The sequence below is a fragment of the Leuresthes tenuis genome, unplaced genomic scaffold, assembly GCF_036924035.1.
Source record: "Leuresthes tenuis unplaced genomic scaffold, fLeuTen1.0.hap1 SCAF_15, whole genome shotgun sequence".
Lineage (NCBI taxonomy): Eukaryota > Metazoa > Chordata > Actinopteri > Atheriniformes > Atherinopsidae > Leuresthes > Leuresthes tenuis.
In genome coordinates, this window is record NW_027325369.1 from 1,234,736 (window position 1) to 1,253,858 (window position 19,123).

The 19,123-nt window shown below is 43.5% G+C and overlaps 2 protein-coding genes across 5 annotated transcripts in view; one reads left to right on the forward strand and one right to left on the reverse strand.

The window, feature by feature from the left end:
* Nucleotides 1-2,575, reverse strand: part of kiaa0586 (KIAA0586 ortholog) — a 43,219-nt gene extending 40,644 nt beyond the window's left edge. For all 3 annotated transcript variants that reach the window (XM_072365083.1, XM_072365084.1, XM_072365082.1), the window contains exon 1: nt 2,006-2,575. In XM_072365083.1, the coding sequence (XP_072221184.1) occupies nt 2,006-2,264 (259 nt within the window). In that variant the 5' untranslated portion in view covers nt 2,265-2,575. The remainder of the gene's footprint in view (nt 1-2,005) is intronic.
* Nucleotides 2,576-7,709: 5,134 nt separating this feature from the next.
* Nucleotides 7,710-16,483, forward strand: timm9 (translocase of inner mitochondrial membrane 9 homolog). Of its 2 annotated transcripts, none has more exons than XM_072365680.1 (4): nt 7,710-7,994; nt 8,363-8,409; nt 11,031-11,126; nt 16,047-16,482. In XM_072365680.1, exons 2-4 carry the CDS (start codon nt 8,371-8,373, stop codon nt 16,179-16,181), a joined length of 270 nt encoding a protein of 89 aa, XP_072221781.1. In that variant the 5' UTR covers nt 7,710-7,994; nt 8,363-8,370; the 3' UTR covers nt 16,182-16,482. The 2 variants fall into 2 exon arrangements, with proteins under 2 accessions (XP_072221781.1, XP_072221782.1); XM_072365681.1 differs by lacking the exon at nt 7,710-7,994 and adding an exon at nt 8,054-8,156 and having other exon boundaries at nt 16,047-16,483.
* Nucleotides 16,484-19,123: the final 2,640 nt, after the last annotated feature.

A 19,123-nucleotide genomic window follows, 5' to 3' on the forward strand; every position in this document is an offset into this window, starting at 1 on the left:
AAACTATTTAAAAAAGGTGAGGAAAAACAGCCTAATGCAGTTTCTTTAATCCCAACATGTTCAGGTTTCTGTAACAGATCGATCGATTGTGATCGATCACATCAAAGGCAGCTCTGAGATCCAACAGCACAAGCACATCTTTGCAGGTCAGAAGCATCTCCCCCCCCCCCCCCCCCCCCCCCCCCAAAACAGCTGTTTGTTCTTCTCTCAGAAACCCACAATGACACAGCAACCTGATGTTTTTATTAAAGGAGAAAAGCTAATGGCTCCATCTCATTTTAAAGACCTTGGAATCATTCTAAACTCCAATTTAACCTTCAAAAAACAGGTCAAAGGTGCCAATAACATTCCATTTAATGTGGCTAACTGCTAACGGCTAACCTCTTGATGTTTTCCCACATACTGTTTTACAAGTTTCACAAGCAAACAGGACAACCCTGAAACCCACTCAGACCCTTTATAAGCAGACTTAAACAGCACTGGACCAGAAATCCATCAATCATCATTATTCATTATCGTTATTTAGATGCCCATCTTGTTTTTAAGACATTAAATGGGCTTGCACCTCCCTCACAAGTCCTCACAATTAGGGCCTCAAATTACTGGAATAGTCTCCTCTGTGACTTCAGAGAAAGCACCAGTTATGCAATGTTTTAAAAGTTAAGAGATGGATTAAGACTAACCAGACTGGTACCCATGAATAACAAGCCAACCGCACCTTTTGTGCTGTTCTCAGATTATTTGGACATTTGGAAATGTTTGTGCTGTAAAGCTTGTTTTCTCTGTTGTTGTGTTTAAACTGAAATGTTGATTAATGTGCATTGTCCCTTTTTAATAATGAACAAATAAATAAACATCCCAACTTCATCTCCGGGGGGGGGGGGGGCAGACTGCATACAGAGATGAGGTGGAGCGGCTGTGAACATGGTGCAGGACCAACAACCTGCTCCTCAATACTTCAGAGACCAAAGAACTCATCATGGGCTACAGGAGAAATATCCCACCATTGATCATCAGTGGGGGCTGTGTGGAGAGGGGGGCACACTTCCGAATTGGAGCAGAGACTGTACTTCCTGAGAATACTCAAGAGGAATAGCATCGCACAAAGACTGCTGGTGCACGACTGCATGTGCGCATGGTACAGCAGCTGCACACAGCTGGCTCACAGGAAAGCACTCCAGGAGGTCCTCACCCAAAAGATGGTTGGCTCCCCTCTCCCACACTGGAAGAACATTAGAAAGGACACCCACCATCCTGGTCACTCCCTGGTTGAGTTGTGGCCTCCAGGCAGACGGTACAGATCAGTTAACAGAAGGACAAATGGACTCAAACACAGCTTTTATCCACCTGCAATAACCACCCTCAATGCTGCAAAAAATAACAATGATGTGCCATATAATCTGAATGGGACAGAACGTAAGTATGTCCGTAGATTGTTTTTATGCATTTTTATATTCTTCTGCAGACACAATGAATGATGCGCTGACTGGGGAGCACTTTGAATTTCATTTTACCTGAGACAATCACAATAAAGACCTATTCTATTCTAAATAACAATCTGACAGCAACACAGGGCCCCAAAGATCTACTGCCAACGTCCCGAAACCCTCGAAAAACTCCAGGACACCTCAAAAGTTCTTTTTGAACATGAGGAGGACCTACTCACCATTAGGCAGGTGGTTTATATATCAGCCCCCTGAAAGAAAGCTTGAGAGAAACAGCATAAGCAGCGATGCTGAAGAAAATCCAAGAAAAGCTGACATGAATTCAGTCTTTGAGTACTTTGAGCACTTCACTCCAACACAGAAGCTGTGAATGTAGGACGGCGCGAACTATACGACTCCACACCCTTAAAAGCTGCTACAAACCTCTCACAGCAAAGTACACGCTTACAACTGTCGGTCAGGAGACTTTGGAAAGTAGAAGCTTTTCCGTATCAGTTGCCATGGCGACTATATCCGCTTCGTGAAAGAAAGCAGCGTTGAGCGTCAAGTTATTCACTTACCGGCCCGGGAGTCGGCTGACGCCCTCATGGGTTTCTCCTGCCTCCGCTCCTTTTCGTTGCAATGAGGCTGTACGTGCTCGGGGTCACGCAGCTTTTGGACAGTAATCTGGACGGATCGGGCCAGCTCTGGTCCAGCTTTACGTCCCTGGTTCTGGGGAGGAACCCTGGTGGAGCGGATTAAAACGTCCCCGGCGTCCTGGCCGCAGTATGTTTCATCCTGACTGTGTGTGGGAGAGTCGCAGGGACGCGAACGTAACATAACAGCAGTAAATTTTCGATAAAATTGTTTTAAATTAATTCTGTTATCTTGATAAACTCTACGAGTACAATTCAAACTTCCCGCTTTGGCATCTTTCAGCTGGACGGTTGAAACTCGGTGCGGAAAAGTCAAGTTTAGACTGTTAAAAATTTGACTAAAAACTGAAAGACGCGCCACAAAACTGCAGACAAACAGCCCGAATGTGGGGAAAAAAGCAACATATCTGAAAACACCGCGTCAGACGCTGCCAACTACAGTAAACAACTTCTTCTTCTTCTACTGCTGCTTCTTCTTCTTCTGCTACTGCTGCTGCTTCTGCTTCTTCTTCTGCTGTTGCTGTTGCTGATTGTTCTTCTTCTTGTGGTGTTTATTGTGATTAGCAAGACAACATTATTTGCCGCCACCAACTGGTAAGGAATATGAATCAAGACCGCAAGCCTCTGTCTTTATCACTTATATTCTTTTAATCGGACCAGATAACGACATATGATTTTTTTACATACATCTCCTGAAGCGTTTTGTAAAATGTCTATAAGGTCAAACTGCACTTTTATTCCCTTTTATTTTTGTCACTGCTCATCACTGTGTCCCACCTTTAAACCCCTGATAAATTACAACACCCCTATATTTGGCACCACTGCCTCATCATCACTGTGTCATCATCACTGTCTCATCATCACTGTCTCATCATCACGGTTTCATCATCACTGTGTCATCATCACTGTGTCATCATCACTGTTTCATCATCACTGTGTCTGTTTGAATGTCTACACACCATAAAAATGTCCAAGTCCAATTCATCCTGATTTCTCGGAGCCTCTGAGCTCTGCTGCTGTAGCCTGAGAAAAAAAAACTGTTCACTGGCAGTCAGTTAAGAATAAACTCACACTTTATATTCCTGTTATTTGATAATAAATGAATGAATCAGTATCAATGAATATATATTTTCTCAAGGGTCTATGATGACACACACGATTAGATACTATGCTGTCACATATAACGTAACACATTACACATGCTTAAAAATCTATAAACTATATAGGTTATCATGTATCTGTTTTATTTTGTTGAAGGAATATTACTTAGCAAAATGCTTCTCTTGTGTCTTCTTGAAGAAACTGTGATGACTTGCTGTGGATGCATATCTGGGTGCAGGATAGAGTGCATTGTCCTTCTGGACCCTACAGGAAACATAACACTTATGAATGTGTGGGTTAGGGTTAAATCCTATTTGAATAGAATTTAAGATTCTTCTTCTCACTTATAAAGTTCTTAATGACCGAGCTCCATCATATCTTAAAGATCTAATTGTAAGATATTTTCCTAACAGAGCACTTCGCTCCCAAACTGCAGGTTTCCTTGTGGTTCCCAGAGTTTCTAAAAGTAGAATGGGAGGTAGAGCCTTCAGTTATCAGGCCCCTCTCTTGTGGAATAAGCTGCCAGTAAATGTCCGGGAAGCAGACACCCTTTCCACTTTTAAGATTAGGCTTAAAACTTTCCTTTTTGATAAAGCTTATAGTTAGGGATGGCTCAGGTAATCCTGAAACATCCCATAGTTAAGCTGCTATAGGCTTAGACTGCTGGGGGACCTCATCTGTCACACCTTTCCTCACTTTGCTCTCTTTTCCCCCTGTTTAATTTCTCAAATGATTTTATGTACATGTGACATTATTGTGGTTATTAACTTGTGTTTCCCTGTTCCAACAGGTATCCTTTGAATGGTGTTATGGTGTTTTTCCCCCCTCTTTTCCCTCTTTTCTGTCTTCTCAAACCCCAGCTGGTCGAGGCAGATGGCCACCCTTCCTGGTTCTGGTTCTGCCAGAGGTTTCTTCCTGGTTCTGGTTCTGCCAGAGGTTTCTTCCTGGTTATGGTTCTGTCAGAGGTTTCTTCTTGGTTCTGGTTCTGCCAGAGGTTTCTTCCTGGTTCTGGTTCTGCCAGAGGTTTCTTCCTGGTTCTGGTTCTGCCAGAGGTTTCTTCCTGGTTCTGGTTCTGCCAGAGGTTTCTTCCTGGTTATGGTTCTGTCAGAGGTTTCTTCTTGGTTCTGGTTCTGCCAGAGGTTTCTTCCTGGTTCTGGTTCTGTCAGAGGTTTCTTCCTGGTTCTGGTTCTGCCAGAGGTTTCTTCCTGTTAAAGGGAGTCGTTCCTTTCCACAGTCCCTCAGGCTCAGGACGGGAGATTGGACTGAAGACACGTTTCGGTGCAATCTGTTGGTTTCCTTAGCTAGGATATTATTTTTGAATTGGCTCTATAAGAATTAATTGGATTATGATTACAATGAATTGAATTCCAATTGGCTTGAATTGGACTTTATTACTTAAGTGCCTTGAGATGACAATTGTTGTAATCTGGCGCTATATAAATAAAATTGAATTGAATTGAATTGATCCACAGGTTAATCTAACAGCTGATCCTCACATCTGAGGGACACGCAGCTGCCTTAAGGTAAGAGAAAGTTGGGTTTCTCACAGCAGATGCTAATAATATCACATTAACTGATAAATGTGTTGGAGCTCCACCTGAGGAAAAAAAGGTTTGAATATGGAGAGGAACCTTGAGTGTTAAATTCTCACCTTTGACTATCACCCTCTTGATCATCTTTTAAATAGATAGGCTGATCCATAGACCTGTTACTTAAGGACACACAGGTTGGTTCTGGTCCAGGTCCGGGTTCAGAGTCTGGTTTCTGCTGTTCTGAGCTTCAACACAACACACAGACGGTGTGAATAAAGGTGGTTTGGTGATGTGAGAACTGAGCTCTGACATGAAGAAGAATCATGGACAGTTAGAGATGTTCATCTCACCTCTGAGCTTTGCTCTGGACCTCATGTTCCCCTCCCAGAGCGGTTTTAAAGGGAAGGACCTCTTTCTTCTCACCCTGATCCATCGTCCACAGCTTCACACAAACACAACAACATTTAACATCAGTTATCATTAGTATCTCTAACAGTGAGTCACACATTTCCAAAGTGTGCTGGATGTTTTAACAATATTTGATGACCCAGATCGCCCAATTAACCCAATTAATATAACCGCTAAAGCAAAATATGGAGTATACATTCAATTAAATACTCTATATTCAGACTCCTTCAGTTACTGTGCTAAGAAGCCCATTTATTATGAAATCATTATGTTCAGCGAGTTAGAAAAGACTCCCGTACTTTAGTTTATTTATCTTATGCTACAGGTGCTCATGCTCACCTTAAATCTACCCTTTTCTTTAATAAAACCTCTTGTGAGCGACTTCAGAAGGTGATGTGGCGCTGCTCTTCCAAGGAGGCGTAACACTGGCTGCGGTAAGAAAAACACACAATTAATTACATCAATAATGAGATATACATGCTGGTGATTTCAGCCTCTTTCAGTTAGAAGGTTTTACAGTTCAGGACAATGTTTCTTAGACCATGAAAAACAACTTGAGATGAAAAACAACACATGACATCATTAGGATTTGTCTCTCAGTTGGTGTGAGGGAAGCTTCCTCTTATATTTTGGGATCAGGTTCTGCTGAGCAGCACTTTGCTCTCTCCTAGTTCTAACAGTCGACACAGGAATAAGAAAAAGAAGCTTCGGTGAAAGAAAGTTTGTCCTCAATGTTACAGTTTAGATCCTGTGAGCGACTGCAGAACAGGTGAGCTGAGGGCCAAACGTGGGGAGCTGAGGGCCACTACTAGTGAGAATATGGAACAGAATTAACTAAACTGAGACTCAGGTACAGAACTGAACCATGAGAGAAACATTGGATAAAAAGGCAGAGACACAGTTTTGGAACACAGTAAAAAAGACTGCATTGACGAGTTAATCAAACTGTTCGACCGGTTCTTACATCATCAGAACGTTTTACCTGGGGGAGCACTGTGTGAATCAGATTGATCTCATTGATCAGAGATTAAACGATTTCTTATCTACTAAAATCCCTCGAGGTTGAACATTTTCCATCTTTACGTGTTGAGGACAGGTTTGGACAGAAGAAGCTGTTCTGAGTCCTGGTGTCTGAGGACGCTGTCCTCATAACTTCTGAGGTTTGAAACTGAAGTCAAAACCAGTTCAACGAGTGTCGCGTTTCAGACAGTCACAGGTTTCTGTTTGCTTGTTCCTCCAACATTCTTGCTTGAGTTTCCTGGCAGATTGTTGCTGTTCTGTACATGTGTGGAACATTAGAGATGTCCATGTTGTGTTTTTCATCCTCTTCTGAATCAGATGAAGGTGCCAGGAGCAAATGTTGGACATTTGTCCAACTTTCTTAGATGATGTAGTTCTGTTTTCTGTCGACCAGATGGAGCCAAAAACAACTGTTTCAACTCGTTTTAGAAACTGTTTGGATCACATTCAAATCTCAGTGATGAGAAACACACATTTTTTTATTGAAATACATTCATTCAGAAAAAGCTTCTACACACAGATCATCATAAAAGGTTTACAAAGATTCACAATCTGGGCAGGAAGGAAGCTTTTTTAAATGGCAGTACATGCAGATAGCAAACTGGTACTTGTTTGTCATTAACACTCATTTTCAGCTTTTTATGCCCCATGTCATATTGTTAAATGAAACAACAAATGGTTAAGGTTTGGGTAAAAATAAATGGCAGTAAATGGTGTGCACGACACACAAAAAACACCACGTGCAACAAGTAAAGCCGTTTTGTTTTGTTGTTTTTTAACATCTGCGATAATCGTTTGAAAGAGTCATTCATGGGGTGATTGGTGGCATAGTGGGTTAAGCAGATGCCCCATATACAGAGGCTCCCGAACCGGACAACCCTTACTGCGTGTCATTCCCCTTCTCACTGCTCTGTTTCCTGTCTCTCTCAAAAATATCAAAAAATGATTTTTTTTTCTCTACAGCAGATCATGTTGTCACCATCACATGGTGCCAAAGAGGCATCTGTTGAACCTACATTTACTTATTCAGAACTAACAAATCAGAACTATTTGGGGTAAAGACAATAAAAGAAATCTGCGTGCCTGAGATCAGCACGAACTTTCTACATCTGATAAATAAAACCAAAAACTCTTAGACATCATAAGGTTGAGTCAGGGTCACCAGGCTGTGATGTTGCGTTGAGAAGCAACTAGGAAGTCAGTATTCCAATGTTCAACAGGAAACGTAAGAAAGAAGGCTGTTGGTTGGTCCGGTCTGGTTATAAAATGAATTAAAAAAAGTATAAAAGTGTCCCTACTTCTTTATTTGACATCATTCCATGAAAACACAGCTTACACGGTGGACGAAAATTATTATTATTAATACCGCTATTATTGTTATAATTATTTTTTTTTATAAATTTAAGATATATTTTCAAAGTACATCTGTTCTTCAGTTAAGTGAACAGTGGAACTTCTGAGTGTGCATAGCCACAAAGAAAACCTTAAGGTAACCTTGTTTTTTCTATCTTGTGCATCGAAAAAAAATAGATTTCAAGTTACAAGTCCCATTTCCGTGTTTCACGAACGCAGCATAAGGTCACGTGTCGTCTGTTGTTCTATGCGGCACTTTCGTCTCGTTTTGCTTTCAATTTTTAGCCTTTTTGTGTTTGTTTGAGCCTGAACTGAACGAATAATCCCTACAGAACCCAACAGGACAGTAAAAAGGAGCTTCGTGTGGAACGTGTTTGACCGGCAGTGAACAGTTTTTAAAGGTTGTAAAGAATCTGCGGCTCTGCGTCTCATCGTACCCTTCAGATCCTGAGTCACACACGAGCAGCAGCACGCGTCCAAGAACTAACTCATTTACACAGGTAACGCTGAAACACCGCTGTTTAGACTTTAACACTATTGTTCTTTTGCTTTACCACGAAGGAAAGTTACAAGAGAACCCCGAGAATATCACCGTCCGTGGAAACATAAAGCTAAGCAGGCTAGCTGTTAGCATAGCCACCCTGCAGGAGCACCAGCAGCAGGTTCGAGCTGAAAACCCTTTATTCGTTCACATCCACTCATTAATCCAGAACCCGTCCGAATGAGCACATCCACGCTAACTGCTGCTGATTTCAAGTACGCTGAAAGTCTGAGGATCGTTTGGAAAGTCAACTGTCTGCGAGGAAAGAGGTGAATGTGTTTAAATGTGTGAGCACAGGCTGACTGTCACTGTCTGCTTTCTCTGCAGAGTGAATCATGGCGGTCCAGGTTACCGAATCCGACCAGATCAAACAGGTCAGTAGTTTAACCCAGAGTTTAGCATCAGTGTGTCAACTTTACTGTCTTCCAGCGTTAATAAATGAAAGGAAATGAATCATGTTAGGAATGTGGTGGGACATGGTTCCTCCATGTTTCCCTTTCTGCAAAACGAGAGAAACAAAGTTTCTTTTAATATATTGAAAATCATTCTGACAGCAGATCTGCCCCTGAAATCCCGGTTTAAACTGGTCAGAAAGCTCACGGATGAGTCTTTTTTGTCCCTCTTTGGAATTAGTAACTATTTTCTCTTCAGTCCAAAGGTTAAACCTGCAGTACATTAATCTGCTCCAACACACAACAGTACAGTCGGATTCCTACTGATGCATTATTTTTGGAACAGCTCTTTTCCAGCTGCAGTAGTTTGTAGCTCTCAGCATGTATTTTTACCAAATTACATGAGAACTGTAGTTGTGAGGAATATTCAGCTCCAGATTCATGTGATGTCAGATAGGGCTGGGCGATAAAACAGTCGCTAAATCAGTCTGCATGAGACATTTTAGTGCATTCATCCCTGTGGAGCCAGCTGTGGATCCCTGTGGATCCCTCTGCACACATCCGTCTACGGAGCCAGCTGTGGATCCCTGTGGATCCCTCTGCACACATCCGTCTACGGAGCCAGCTGTGGATCCCTGTGGATCCCTCGGCACACATCCGTCTACGGAGCCAGCTGTGGATCCTTGTGGATCCCTCTGCACACATCCGTCTATGGAGCCAGCTGTGGATCCCAGTGGATCCCTCGGCACACATCCGTCTACGGAGCCAGCTGTGGATCCCTGTGGATCCCTCGGCACACATCCGTCTGCAGAGCCAGCTGTGGATCCCAGTGGATCCCTCTGCACACATCCGTCTATGGAGCCAGCTGTGGATCCCTGTGGATCCCTCGGCACACATCCGTCTACGGAGCCAGCTGTGGATCCCCCGATATAAAAATGCTTAGCCATTCCCATCCCATCAAAACACTTTGCAGGCTGTGAGGAAGAGGCACATTGATACAGTTCCCCTCACAGGCAGAAGGACATGTAAGTTAGTCCCTGCCAGCTGGTGGGGAATCGGTCCTGTAAATGGACAAATAACTATACTGCGTCGAAAAAGTACCTGTTAATATGAAATTAGTGCAGATTACTGATACCAACACTTTTAATGAAGTATCGATCAGGTTTGGGATCACAAATATCAATACGTAAGTATCGACCCGCACAACACTACCTACCAGCGGGTGGAGGAGAGCCATGAAAGCTGTGAGACTGAACTCACGTTTTTCCCAAACTGTCAAGAGTAGTTGATAAAAAAGTCAGAAAAAATTATGAACAGTTTAATCACCTGCAGATGTATCAGCCAGCGACAAAAAGCAGGCCGAGGTGATTCAGTGCGTCAAACAGAAAAGCATCTTCTCATTATTTGTGGCTGCCTTTGACGATGCAGCCTCTAAATAAGGCATTATCTGTCTTTATTTCAGCAATATTTTAAGAAGAATGAATGAATGAACGTGTACTATAGCTCTGTTAGCTCATAGCTGCTGTTAGCTCATAGCTGCTGTTAGCTCATAGCTCTGTTAGCTCATAGCTGCTGTTATGTGGCTACTTGCAGCTATAGGAGAGCTAATGGAGGGATTTCTACACAGGCACTCTACTGGGACCACTTCATCCACACGCCCCCCTGCAGCACAGTTTATTTACTCCGTGCTCTGTGACAGTCGGCTAACTTCACACAGAGTTTGCTGCTGATAGTTTTGTGCAACATGGCAGGATATTTATCAGATTTTGACAAGTGAACGACGACTTTGTCGATGAAGTCGTCCCAGTAGAGGTGTGTGTAGAATAGGAGAGCTAACGGAGGGATTTCTACACAGGCACTCTACACCCCCACCCCCCAATACTTATGTCCATTTGCGGTTCCTTTGAGCATGCCTCAGCACATGAGACATGTTCATATGCAAAGTGTTGCGTGTCCAAATGCACACATAAGGTACTCGGACTGCTTCAGCTGCAGTGCAACGGTTGTAGCTTCCTGTTTGACTTCTTACAGCTCTGCACTCCCGTCTGCACATGAAGAGCATCTTTGCAGGGCGCGATGTTTGACCCAGGACCCTGCGGTAGCTCGATGGCCCTGTTGTAAGGCTAATGTGTTGGTAAATGTTTTACAACACCAAAACATATCAGTAAGCTGTTCGGACAGTTGTAGATTTGCTCTTTCGACTGAGTTCAGATTGTAGCCGGACCTTTTAACAGCCTCTTGCAACTGAATTAAAAGAAGAAAGAGAGAACCGGTTTCTGTGTTCCTTAATGTTGTCATTTGCCATGAGTTATGGGATCGGGCTTCAATTTAGTTTTTTCACAGTTTAACCCATCAGATGCTGTAGATGTTGAAGGAATAAAAATACACATCACCACACATTTTAAGGAACTGGCCTTATTGCAATGAACTGCAGGTGCCATTTATGTCAGATTCCTCCATCACATCTTTGTAAGCGGTTGGGTTCCTGTTCTTGGTCTCTCAGCCTGCTTTGCAGAGATGCTGTTGATCATCTGTGGAGAAAACAGAAGAACCCAGTTGTGGAGGTTGTTTCTAACAGGTGGATGTTTTCTGTCTTCACTCAGTTTAAGGAGTTTCTGGGGACGTACAACAAGGTCACAGAGAACTGTTTCATGGACTGCGTTAAAGATTTTACGACAAGGGACGTGAAGCCCGAAGAGGTAAAAACACACTTTCATGTTTTCCACGTTGGACCGAGCCCCTTGAGGCTCTCTGCTGAAAAGCCCTGGCAGAACTTATGGGATCACAGCTGCAGGATGTTCATTCAGCTCTTTTATTTGGAAAAAAAAGTGAGATTTGATGAAATATCTGAACACTTAGGTAGCAGAAATTATTGGACTTTTTTTTTTTTTTTTTGCTTTTCAAAAACAGATACAGAGCCCTCCATAATGTTTGGGACAGAGTCCCTCTCTGCTCCTCCACCTGAAATTCTAAATCAAACCGTTGAAACAAGGTGAATAAAGCTCCTCATGGTGGGTACATTAAAGCAGGCAGGATTAGTGCTTTGTTGCACATCCCTTACACACCAGGTGCTCTCCAAGCCTCTACTGCAGCCACCTTCACCTTCTGCTTGTTCTGGGGGCCTTTCCCTTTAAGTTTGTTCTTCAGCGTATGGAAGGCATGCTCAGCTGGATTTAAATCGGGTGAGTGGCTCGGCCATTCACAATTTTGCATTTTTATAGCTTTGAGAAACTCTGGTGTTGCCTTAGCAGGATGTTTGGGATCAGATGTTTGTATCCAGCTCAGAGGTCATTGTGCAGCTGCCATCAGCAGCTCCATCATCAGTGAAGATAAGTGAGCAGAACCTGTGGCAGCCAGAACCTGTGGCAGCAGAACCTGTGGCAGCCAGAACCTGTGGCAGCCAGAACCTGTGGCAGCCAGAACCTGTGGCAGCCAGAACCTGTGGCAGCAGAACCTGTGGCAGCCAGAACCTGTGGCAGCCAGAACCTGTGGCAGCCAGAACCTGTGGCAGCCAGAACCTGTGGCAGCAGAACCTGTGGCAGCCAGAACCTGTGGCAGCCAGAACCCGCTGCAGCCAGAACCTGTGGCAGCAGAACCTGTGGCAGCCAGAACCTGTGGCAGCAGAACCTGTGGCAGCCAGAACCTGTGGCAGCCAGAACCTGTGGCAGCCAGAACCTGTGGCAGCCAGAACCTGTGGCAGCCAGAACCCGCTGCAGCCAGAACCCGTGGCAGCAGAACCTTTGGCAGCAAGAACCTGTGGCAGCCAGAACCTGTGGCAGCAGAACCTGTGGCAGCCAGAACCTGTGGCAGCCAGAACCTGTGGCAGCAGAACCTGTGGCAGCAGAACCTGTGGCAGCCAGAACCTGTGGCAGCAGAACCTGTGGCAGCCAGAACCTGTGGCAGCAGAACCTGTGGCAGCCAAACATGCCCACGCCATCACACCCCCACCACCGTGTTCAGCAGAGCAGCTGCTATGCTTTGGATCTTGGTTCCTGTTGGTCTCCACTCTTTCTTCCTGCCATCACTCTGATGCAGGTTCATCTGGGTCCAGAACACCTTTTTCCAGAACTCTGCAGCTCCTTTAAGGACTTTTTGGCAAACTGTCACGTGTCCATCCTGTTTCTGTGGCTAACTAGCGGTTAGCATGTAGCAGTGGCTAACTAGTGGTTAGCATGTAGCATGTAGCCTCAGTGCTTCTGTGGCTAACTAGCGGTTAGCATGTAGCAGTGTAGCCTCTGTGTTTCTGTGGCTAACTAGTGGTTAGCATGTAGCATGTAGCCTCTGTGCTTCTGCTCATGAAGTCTTCTGTGGACAGTCGTCTCTGACAGAGACACACCTGCCTCCTGCAGATGGTTCTGATCCGTTGGACGGGCCTTTGAGGATTCTTCTTTACCACAGTGAGGATTCCTTTGTCTTCTTTGGCCGACCAGTCCCTTTGTGATCACAGAGCTCACCAGAGCATTCTTTCTTTCTAATGTTATTCCAGGCAGTTAATTTTGGTTCATTCTTATTTTTCCGCCTTCTTGACTTTCATTGGCACAGCTTCTCTCCTCATATTGAACAACTACAGACTCCAAACTGTAGAAGCAAGCAGAGGTGTCTTGTCCCTGCACTGATGAAGCAATGAAATACACCTGAGGCAGCACAAACACCTGAAATGAGGATAAAACTTGTAATTTCCTCATAGTGGAACTGAAATATAAGGAAGAAATACTTTCAATGGCCTCATGAAGCACTGAAGCTTTCCATCTGAGTAGTTCACACAGGGGCTGAAGCTTCATGGCGCTTCATTTGCTCTACTGCGCCATCAAGTGGACAATAAATGTAGAGCAGGTGGTGATTGAAATGATAACATGGCTTCACTGTGTGAAGCCTGGACATGATTTGTGCCGATTTGATTATGCTAATAGACGAAATGAGCTTGTGTTGCTTGTGTTTGGGGGGGGGGGGGGGGGCATGTATTATTTTTTATTGAAGAACAGTAACTGTTCAACAGTGCTTGGCTTCAGGCGGTTTCTTTCTTTTGAGCAGACACCGTTTCACAGGGCACAGGCAAAGCTGGGGTGCACAGAGTCTTCAGTGTTGTAGCGGGTCCTCTGATCTCTTGACATTTGGTTCTGCAGGATATGTTTTGACCTCCACTGTTGCATTCATTTTGGATTCTGCTCCTTGTACTTCTGGTATCTGTCGTCCACCATAGCCTTCAAAGCCTGAAAGAGAGAACTTTCTTGGTAAATATCAGAAAATGCTTCATGTGGCTGCCTTGTAGGGGGAACATAGTTAAGGTTCAAAGCTTTAACAAGCTTTTTGAGCCCTTTATCCTCCACAGCAGTGAAGGGCTGTGAGTCATCTCAGCCGAGGCCTCATCCACAGTACTCTTCTCTCCAGATTAAAAAAAGAAATACAGTGATGTAGTAAGGAGGCTGGGGCCAGCTGGCTCACCTGAGCTCGGTTCACTGTTGTTGGGCTCAGCATAGATGTGTTACTGTTGCATCCGGTTACTTTGGAACACAACTAAAAACACTTTTAAAATGCCAGAATGTGGAAGATGGACATTAGTAACAGGGTTATGCAATGCATTATCACATTTATATTCATTTAAAATATTATTTATTTCATAAATGAATAATATTACAAATACTAATATTTATTTAATATATATGCCATTTATTCTGTGTTATTTCCCTATAATTAATATTATTATAAAGGGATTAATAAAGTATTTCTAGTCTATGTCCACCCAGTTATTATTGTGTGCCTGCCTTATTTGGAGAGATCAGCGGAGGAAATATCCGCTTTCTTCCTGGCTCCATGACAAAAAGGCAGCTAGCTATGAACAATAAGTCCACACAGTAAGCTCCTAAATCCACAGAATGTGAGGGTAGATCCTTTACGATTCGCTGGCACTTGGAACGCTTCCTGAACCGGTCCAACGTACAACAAGGAAAAGAACAGACACAGTAGCCAACAGGCACTATCACACCAGGATAGTCTGGGGGAAATAAAGGGGGTTTATTTTCACACTGCACTTTGGTAACCCAACCGCCTGAACTACGGCACGCAGGTACAGCAGCTGCTCGTTTGGGGCAGCGTTGCCCGAAACCAGCACTGACCAGGAAGGTAAAAAGCATGAGGAAGAAGAAAACCGCACTCATTGATTGGTCAGGACCGAAAACGGAAATCCACCCCCTTCAGTTGGCTTGTTGTCAACAAGCAACAGCCTCAGCCACATGCTAACGCGACATCTAGTCCTCTGACCGTATATCAATAAGCTCCTCGCTGTTTTCCTACTTTTTCTTTGTCTACCTCTGCAGTTTTTTTCCATCCAAAATGCACAGCACTCTGTCACTTCCTCTCTTTGGATAGGCTGTGTGCATTCCCACTGTAAGTTAATTTCCAAGTAAACCGAGTTTGTGTGAAAGCAGCTGAAGGAAATGTGATTTCCATCCAGAGAAGCCAAAGTAAAGCATCAGCAACACCTAAAGAGGAGAGAAGCAGCTCACAGCGGCTGAAGAGAAGCAGCCAGGGACTGTGGATGGTTGGATGGAAGTGAGACTCAGAGACGAATCACCAAGGAGACGATGCTGGAGCTTTACTTTGGTCCAATGAAACCAGCACATCTCCACCATCAGTGATGATATGAGCTGATGATGGACCGGGGGAGATGGCAGCATCACCTCTGCAGGAGGTGTTCAGGAGGACACTTTCCTCATCACATCTATCTAAAGGAGGTTTGGTGATGCTGAGCTCAGCTTTCAGGGTGATGATGCATCTCTCCACAGAGCAAAGAGGGTTCAAACTCTTCTCCAGGACAGACACATCAGCCCAATGACATGAGCAGCAAACAGTCTGGATCTCAGTCTGTTCAGATTTAAGGAGGAAAGGAAGAAAAAGCTCCATGACGAGCCTCCATCCTGCAGAGCTGATCTGTCAGCTGCTGCACAGCAAAGCTGGAACCTGACTGATGAAGGAGGATGTTTTTCAATCATTCTTTCTCGTTTCTCGTTTTTTTCTTATCCATTATTCTTCTGCACATCAAGCAGTTTTATTAGACTTTTTCCAGGTATGTTTTACAAAACCAAAATGTTCAATTATTAAAGTTTAGTGTCGTATCAATATGTTGCTAATTGTCTTTACAAAAAAAGCTGAATGAACTCCAATGCACAGTGGTGTGGTGGGTTAGAGGGTTCCTGGTTCAACCCCCGGCTGGGGCCTTTCTCTGAGGGGTCTGCATGTATGCCTGGGTTCTCTCCGGCTTCCTCCCACCATCAAAAACATGCATGTTAGGTTAACCGGTGATTTCTAAATTGACCCGAAGAGTGAGGATGAGCATCCATGATTTCACCATTCTGTTATGGACAGGGTATAGCCCCGCAGCTGGGATAGGCTCCAGCACCCCCACAACCCTGAATGGGATTAAACGGGTATAGGAAATGGAAGGATGGATCGTTTCCATACTTTTTGGTAAGGGTTGTTAGTTTTTACTGACCTCAGGGTCAGTAAATGGCTCCACCAATGAGCCCATTGACATAGAATGTGAGTCGCTGTTGTTGGCTCAGTGAAATAATTCCCCACTGAGATGTGTGTTGTTGTTAATGTTAATGCTTCTGTGGTTCCAGTCCAGCTGCTCGGAGTCCTGCCTACAGAAGTATCTGAAGATGACTCAGCGGATCTCAATGCGTTTCCAGGAGTATCACATTCAGCAGAACGAGGCTCTGGCTGCCAAAGCTGGACTACTGGGTCAACCTCGCTAAAATGGTCTCAACCAGTCTGACAAAGTAAGCAGAGCCAGGCTGCTCCTGGTCTAGAAGATCCATGATCATCTGCATAAAGACTAAAGCAGTAGCCCATCAGGGTGGGTTGAAGGTGCGAAAAGATGCTGCCTTCTTGCACGAAGGCCCCTTTATTTGCTTTTCTTCAGTTTGTGAGGCTCAGCAGGGCAGAAAAGATCTGAATCAAAATCTGTAAAGTATCCTTTAATGTGTCTATTTCTTAAGTGTTTCGTTGAGGAATTGTTTTGATTTTTAAGTAAACACTTGTTCCTATATTCTGAAAATAATAAAAACCATCAACAGACAAATTTTTTTGCATTTTTGTCCATTTTATGGTGTCTTTACTTGCAGGTTTTCATTTTGCTTAGGTGGGAGAGCTCTTTCAAACTGATCTTTTACAGTTAAATCTTATGATACACAGTGGTTGTGGAAAAGTGCATTTACTCAGATACATGTTAATATAACGTCTGTATGTTACTCACACCTGCAGTTTAACATTCAGAGTAGTAAAACTGATGAGGAAAAGCAATAACCAGCACAATGGAGCAGCTTCCCATGGCCCAGTAACGTTTTATATATTAAAAATATATTCACTAGTTTGGCTAAGCCACACAAAGAGAAAAATCAGTCAAATATGGGGAATTAGGGGAAAGACGTGAACTCGATTCCCGCTAACTTGTTGAATTAAAGAGAAATATAAAGCACCTGGGTTCGAAAGCTCGCCCACAGACGGGTTTCCAGTGTAAAGTCTCTTATTTTTACTGTTCTTTGAAAGAAGTGGTCGTCCACTGTAATGAAATACAAAGGTAGTTACGAAACCTGATGCAGGATCATCATCAAAGCGATGCATCATATTGGAGACTTGATGATACATTTGCCAGCTTTGAACAAAAATCTCAAAAATGTGGACAGACCAGTACTCTCTTTATCTTTATGAGGTTTCCAAATATCCCCCTTTATCATGCTTGGACTCAGTTAATATGATTATTAAGGCTTTACACTCGCATGATAAATAGATCCAGTCCCTCTAGTTCTCATATCTGACATGAGAGGGAAATGACTTTGGGTAAGTTAAGTTTGTCATTATTCCACCCTGGTCAGGTCATCAGGCCGATGCAACACAGACACCAACAAGACAGCCAGGCACTCATATTCACTCCACTGTAGAGCTGTCTGTGAACCTAGCATGCATGCTATTTGGACTGTGGCGGGAAGCAAGAATACCTGGAGAGAAGCCTCTCAGCTGGGATTTGATTGAGGAGCTCTCTTGCTGTGAGGCGACAGTGCTGACCAACACACCACTGCTCAGCCCACATTTGTCTTTCAGGCCCAAGGACAGTGCAAAGGCAGGAGCGTGTTCAGACCCTTACGTTGGGTTAATCTGAGGACAAACCACAACTGTTAGTTTTAATCCCTTTGGCACTTCATCTGCTGAATTAAATGGAGGAGCCGCCCCAAGTCCTTCATAATAACCACCAAGATCTACATTTATAAATAACCTCCACGCTGAGCCCAACATGATGTGGCTGTTGCCGTCACTTCTTCATGTTTCGTGTGGGCTCACATGGTGAGAAGCCCTCTGCTGGAATCTGGGCCTGAGCAAGATGGGACACCTGTGAAGAAGTAGAGTTACTAACTCACGTTTCTCACAGCAGAGGAAAGGTAAAGCAAAAACAAAGGACTTTAACATAGAAATGTGTTTGTGTATCCCTACAGAAGAATGTTTAGCCCAGAAGAAGAAGATCTGTGCCTATCCTTATACACATGTTCAGGGGTTCTGACATTGAGCTCTGAGTCACTCACATTGCAAATGTCAGATTCTTGAGCTGCGTTCAGATGTTAAAGTTTGTGTATTATATAAATATATCACATAAGAATGTTTTTCCAAATCATTTAAAGTGACCGTCCTACAGTACGATTTCTGTAAGTCAAGTCAAATGTATCTGTAGCACATTTCATGGACAAAACAATTCAAAGTGCTTTCCATAAAAGAAAAGCATTGCAGCGGGGAGCGGAAAAGCATTAGAAATATATAAAGAATATAAGTAGAAAGAAATAAAATAATTAAAATGAATGAAAACAAGCAACAGTTGAAATAGAAATAAAGATATTGTGCAGATTTCATGCATAGACACATGAGAAAAGAAATGTTTTTAACCTGGATCTAAAAATGTCTCCATTTGGTGACAGTTTAATCTCCTCTGGCAGTTTGTTCCACTTGTTTGCAGCATAGCAGCTAAATGCTGCTTCTCCAGGTTCAGTCTGGACTGGACCAGCTGACCTGAGTCCTTGGAAAGAAAAACACACCTCAAAGATGGCCACACATGAGGAATAGAATAGAATAATGCTTTACTTGTCCCTAAGAGGGGAAATTTGCATTATGACAACAGCATACTTAAAAATGGACCAAAAACAGAAATACAGTCCTCAAAATTCCTTGAAATAAGTATACAAAGATAAGATCATTTCGTTTTTGTATTGTATTGTATTGTGATGTTTTATGTGGCTTGAAAAGGGGCTGAAGATGGAAATGAGCTCTGGCTATAATCTTGCATTTTTACATTTATATATTCATTAATATGCACTGTCCCCAAAATAAACATGAGAGGGACAGGATGTGGGGGGCTGGAGAGTGTGGATGGGGGGGGGGTGAGAGCTCAAACCGCAGTCACATTAAAATATTGTCTGCATGCAGATCTATAGTTTTTTGTGTCCCAGACATATAAGAGTTATAAACAAGAGTTTTTCCAAATGGCCATTTCTTTAAGTGATTTTAGAACAAAAAAAATCCTGAAAGTCCACTGGAAGTTGTTCCAGTCATGAAATGGGAGAAATTCCTCTGATAGATCCATCCACCAGGTGTTCACTGCATCCGGCAGTATTTCATTAAGGAGCCTATTATCACGCATGGTGGGTATTCATCC